The sequence below is a fragment of the Corvus cornix genome, chromosome 5 (genome assembly GCF_000738735.6).
Source record: "Corvus cornix cornix isolate S_Up_H32 chromosome 5, ASM73873v5, whole genome shotgun sequence".
Lineage (NCBI taxonomy): Eukaryota > Metazoa > Chordata > Aves > Passeriformes > Corvidae > Corvus > Corvus cornix.
The window spans coordinates 29,766,751-29,772,750 of NC_046335.1; the positions used below are offsets into that span (position 1 = coordinate 29,766,751).

Sequence of the window (6,000 nt, forward strand, 5' to 3'; positions counted from 1 at the left end):
TATAAAGGCAATAAAAACAGTGCATACTGTGCAACTAAAATAAAGCTTTGAATATTAAGGGCGTGGTTAAATATTTTCAAGGTGAAAAAGATTGCTGGACACTGGAACATTGCAGCTTCCTTGCAATGAGCATTTCTTCTTCTTTAGTATTGTCCATTACTCACAGATGAAACTCTTGATACTAGATCTTAAGAGATGAGAGGCTATTTGGACTGTCTCTCTCCTTTAATTTCCTGTGCAAGACAGCGACATCTGAGCAGGCAATCCCTAAATCCAGTCTCGCACCCTGTGCTATTTTATCAACTGCCACCAGAAAGTTTTGTTTCCTCCTAAACAAGCTGCTCATCCATTCCTTCCTCTCAATGCCTGCTCTAACACTCATTTAGACCCTCATGAGACAGCTCAGTTTTACCTATTTATTTTTTCCAGCTAACTCTTGTGTGTGTACAGTAAGGTAATTCAATAGTTTCAGAAAAGGCAAGTGCCAGAGATGGTGGTGCTTGGATTTGGCAATGGAAGAGGAAACATCCCCCAAAAACCCACAGAACTCCACAGAACATTTCACCTAGAATTCTAGTAGACTTTAATATGTTTTAATAAAAATACTATTATTCCCCAAGTGAGATAAACATTCATGAGCAAGAATGAAGGACAGGAAAATCTCACAAAGGTAAACACAGAAGAGCTTAACAGACAAAGTGGGGAAAGGGTAGGGAACAGCAAAGAAAGGAGAGAAAATTAGTTACAGGACAAATGGCAGCAGATGTGGCTATAGACCAGAAAGTACTACAGTTACATGAGAGGCTGATGACATTAAGAATCTTCACAGAAAGGACAGGAACCTCTAACTCTGTGCTACTGCTGACATACAAATTCCAGAAGTCCATTGCATGCCACTGTTAGCGTCAAACCCTAAACCATAATTTACGTTTTCTCTTCCGCACCTTTTCTAATTGAGAAGCAGAAAACCAAGGGAAGTTTGTCCTTTTGTAGTTACTGGTACTAACTTATGGACTTGAGCCTTTTTGAAACAAAGAATCTACCTCAAGCAAAAAACATCTCATTGTATTTGTTCTTCAGGTTTGAGAGATAAAATGGCCAAACAGAACATAAAATACTGTGTTTTTAAATACGTGCATATTGCAAATACTTATTTACATCATTTCAGACATACTCTAAAAGTTCTCCCAGGAAAGTCTGTAGTTTTAAACTGTTTAAACAGATTTCCATTTCTTTTCAAGACAAGAAAATGTTAACGACGCTGCTGCAGCACAATTCATTTTTAGACTCATAGTAAGAGACTTAATCCAAAAACTTCTCTGATTTCAGTGAGTTCTGATTTAAGGCTTAATGGCACATTCCAAATTACAGACCCAAGTTCATCGCTTCTTTCATTCATACTCTCTTTCTCAGTGCTCCACTTAGACTAGAAATTGAGAATCATAAAACAAGACACTCTGAGACGTAACTTACATTTATGGAATTATTTCCTCTTTAAATGAAGCTCTCCTCACTTAATTTTCCTCAGTACACAATTCAAGGCCTCATGAAGTATGAATGAGTACACTACCTTCAAACTGTCTTACTGCCCTGCATTTGCTTCTCATCTTTACAGGTTCCTATGAACAAGTAACTCCAAATTCCTCTCCCATCAGCTTACCTGAATTCAAGAAGCATTATCTTTCTAATCGCAAACCTAAAAAGGAAAAAGTAATCAATTAACACAGGAAAGAAAGCCTCCCACACACAGCTGCATGGAAAATAGCTATATTTTCCCCTATTTCATTACATAAGGAAACTTGTAGAAACACTCAGGAATTGTTTCTGTCCTGACATTTCCATGCAATAGCAATTGAATGTAGAAGCAACTGCTCTAACACTGTGGAAGCTAAGGCTCATAGATGTTCATTAAGCAATTAAATTCACATTTTAAAGGAATTCATGTAGGTCTTTTAAATATGAAGACACCACTTCCAACAGCCTTGAAGATACAAACTGCTAGAAGCTGAGTGTGTCTCCTGGAAAACTACTACTTAATCTGTTCATAATGGTATTTTTTCTGACTGACTGAAAAAAGAAGTTTGCTTTGATTCTGTATGACAAATTCTTAATTGCCTTCATACAGAGAATTCTCTGCAGCCCTTGATCTTCCCCAAAAAGCTCCAGCTACAGTTACAACTCTTTTCTGTGCACAAAGGTGCAGAATGCAGTGCATCTTGGATTCACCTCCCCCATCTAACAGTACAATTCAATTCATTGAAACTAGGCTTTCCCTTCATGAACCTGGTAACAGCAACCAGAACAGAGAAGGAAGCTAGAGGCAGTGCACTCCTCAACAGTTTTTTTTTTTCCTTTGCATTCCTTAGTGACAAAAGAAAGGATCAGCCTTCTATAACCACCACGACAAAACCAACATAAAAGACAACAGACTACCAGGTAAAGGGACTGAAAAATACCAAGTCCAACCATCACGTTTAAGGTTTATGGGTTTAGGAATTCTCTTGTTACCACATTCAGACTTTGAAATACCATAATGATTAAATTACTTAAATGCACTTGAGTAATTTTCATCTGCTTTCAACATATAGATGAGTTTTAAAGCATTCTATCAAACATTAGAAACAACTCCAATATGGATAATGTTGGAATGGTGGTAAATAAGAGAAAGGAACTGGTGTACTTACTTTGACCTGACAATTTCTTTTGTATATACATCTTCAATGACCTAAGCAAAAAAATTTTAGGAGAATTTCATATACCCGCTAAAGTGATTCAAAATGCATTAAGACATCTTATCTGAGTTAGTTACTCTCTGCTTACTGCTATTTAAATAATTTTAACAAGTTTTTCCAAAAAAATGGAAAGAATCTTCACTATCAGTTGCAATAGGAACTCTATGACATCACATGACATAAAGATGTAGTTCAGCTGTTTATGTACATCCTAGTTCTAACAATCACAGACAAATTCCATTACAAATACTACAAAAAGACTGAGTAAAGGGAGGCTAAACAGGGAGATTCAGGCAAACATCCACAAGGAGAAGAAACTCAACACTTAAGTACCCTGCAGTACACAAAACCAAACACACCATGCCGAATTTTAAACATTCAAAATGCACATATCCACCAGAATGGCAATAAAGTTGTCTGATGGAAGTCACCAAAGAAGCCTTTAGAAAGAACACAGTTCAGTAATACCTGCAACTTTCATCCTTGTTTGATTTCTAAAAGTAGAACCCTGTCAAGCATCTTTTAACCTCAAAGGAGATGCTCAAAAGTCTTTTGCCCTTGTAAATTCTTGGCCAAAATAAACTGGACAAACAGCACACAAAATAACTGCATGCTATAGCACACCTTCCTGACAGTGCCTACATTTATAAACTACACATACATAATAAATTACAGTGTCTCAAGCAACTGTTGACCTTCCAAGCAGTCTCCTATACTCTCATATAAAATAAGCAACACTGGAAATTGGAACATCAGGGAACAGTTGATTCTCATTCTTTTACATCCCAACAAAATTTCAGTAGAACCAATTACCTTTACATCAAAAGACAATGTTTTCTTCACATGTGGAGCCCAGTATTTATTTGCTAACTGCACAAGGAAAAAAAAAAAAGAAAAAAGAAAGGTTAAATACATACATTTTCATGTTAATGATACAATATCTCTACAGCACATTCTATCCCCAAACTTTATTTTACTAGTATCTTGCTTAATTTCACCTTATGCTAACTACAAGTAACAAAATTATGTTTTCTAACAGCTATGCTTATCAACCATTTAAGGCTTTTATGCCTAAACCTCTTTCAAGAGAAATGTGATTATCTGGAAAAATTTCAGATGCATAGATTGCATATAACAAACATTTTCTATTCTTAAGTTACATCTAACAAATCCATCAAAAATAAACCATCTTTCAGGAACTGTAAATTCCAAAGGCAAGTGATTATGCTTCTTTGAGAAATCTGACAAGTAACTACAGGCTATATATGAAAGTATAGCAGTTTGCTGTAGCCATCTCTTCACCAAAACTCCTGAGCAATGATGACAAGCGCTTCCTCTGCAACTTTATTCAAGCTTCTTTATGCTCTAGAAAGGGAAGGAAAGCAGATTTCCAAGGGGAAAAAAAAAAAAAAAACCAAAACGAAAAAAAAAGACGACTTGTAGAAAATCACTTAAAACTTTCAGCAACATGGAACTCTCGGTAGCTTTTCACATGTTAAAACATGCCTCCTAGCAGTGCACAGTGTATTGCACTGATGCGTTTTGTAGCGCTGCTTTGTTGATCTCGCTTTGTAAAAGCGCGGGGGGGGGGGGGGGGGGGGGACACCCTCTCGTACATGACAGAGGCGTACATCTCTCTTCAATTACGATCAAACAAGACCCCTTCCCCATCACCCACGGCCTACAAAGGCTATTTAAACCCTGAGGCGGCCGGAATAGCCCTTCGAGCCCCGGCTGCGGCCGCGGGAGAGGCGGCCCGGGGGCCCCGCCAGCCCTACCTGTGTCACGTACTCCGCGTTGATCTGCGACACGGTGGGTGCCACGATCTTCTTCGGCGGGGCCGAGGACGCCGCCGTGGCCACCGCCATGGTGCCGCCGCTGGAGCCGCCCGGCACAGGCCGCTGTCCCCCGGCGCTCCCAGCCCAGCACAGGCCGAGGGAGGGATCTCCGGGCCGGGGAGCAGCGGAGCCGGGAGCGCTTCCGGGGCCGGGAGGGCCGGAGCGGCCGCGGGGCGGCGGCCGCGCCATCTGCTGCTCCCTCCGTGCCGCTGCAGCGCCGTCCCGCAGCGCCGCTGCCTCGCTCCCTCCCCGCAGCGCCGCTGCCGCCGGCGGGACTTCAGGAGTCAGTGTTGAAAGGCTGAGGGAAGAAGTGACGGAGGCTGTCAGCTCCGGGGTTGCTGCCACATTCAGCCTTCCAACGCCCAGTAAATCCGCTTAGGAGGACTCCTTCTGTTTTATGTATCACTTAGGGTAGAGCTTTCTGTCCATCTAACGTGGAAAAAAACACGCTCTCTGTAACATCAAACAGTTGCCACCGAGACCCGAGCGTGGGTGAGTGCTCTGTCCGATCCACAGGCCCGTAATTAAGGCCATTTACTTAAGAGTTAGACTAGATGATCCTTATGGGTTGCTTCCAACTCAGAATACTCTGTGAATCTCTTGAAATGTGTGGAGGAAAGGCAAAGGTACAATGGAAAAATTGTATGCTCAAGGAAGTCAACAGTTTGGTAATGCTTTAGAATGGTTTGCAATTAACTTTCTATTTGCTAAACAGATTAATTAAGGAGGAAATTAACAGACTCCCTGGGGAAGTTACTGTGCTTTGTTTCTGGGCTCATTATCCAGCACCTGCCACTTGAGTACTTTAAACTTCCAGGCAGGTCCCATTGAAGTCTGTTTGAAGATGACCTCCTTTGTTTTGATATCAAGGTGATCTCCATTTCATTTCTTCAAGCAGAGGTTAAACTAAATATTCTTTTTGAAGTTGAATTAGAATGTACAATGGGAATGGGAAAAGTAATGACAGTACCTTGAATAGGATCAGACAATGGCTGCATTCAAATAAATATGCCTACTGCATGCCTTTACTTTAGAAGATCCAGAAAGATGAAAACTAGTAAAATGAAAAAGTTACAAAAGTACCAGTAGCAAATTTTGTAAATAAAAAGGATTGAAATTGAAGCCATAAAATAGTGATAAAAAAAGGACAAAGGAATGTAAGTTCATTACCTATAAATATAGGCGGAAAATAGGAAAGCTGCTGAAACTGGCTTTCAGATGGAAGCCAGAAGTTTGATTTGTGTTACAATGGGACGATTAGGAGAGGCAAATGCAAATTTTTTGTAAAAAAATTTGGAAGTTTTCTAGAACAGCCTTGCAAGGCTAACCTAAACCACCTGCTTATGATGCATCAACAGGCCTGTGTCAAAACCCACAAATTTCCATATGTTATCAAAGCTATGAAACCTCAAGGAAGACTCCCCATTAGC

At 40.2% G+C, this 6,000-nt stretch overlaps 1 protein-coding gene across 1 annotated transcript in view; it reads right to left on the reverse strand.

Moving 5' to 3' along the window:
* The window catches only part of AQR (aquarius intron-binding spliceosomal factor), a 52,337-nt gene extending 47,405 nt beyond the window's left edge, over window positions 1-4,932 (reverse strand). The window contains exons 1-4 of the mRNA XM_039552115.1: window positions 4,511-4,932; window positions 3,546-3,602; window positions 2,685-2,725; window positions 1,661-1,696 (exon numbers count right to left, since the gene is read on the reverse strand). Of these exons, the coding sequence (XP_039408049.1) occupies window positions 1,661-1,696; window positions 2,685-2,725; window positions 3,546-3,602; window positions 4,511-4,759 (383 nt within the window). The 5' untranslated portion in view covers window positions 4,760-4,932. The remainder of the gene's footprint in view (window positions 1-1,660; window positions 1,697-2,684; window positions 2,726-3,545; window positions 3,603-4,510) is intronic.
* Window positions 4,933-6,000: the final 1,068 nt, after the last annotated feature.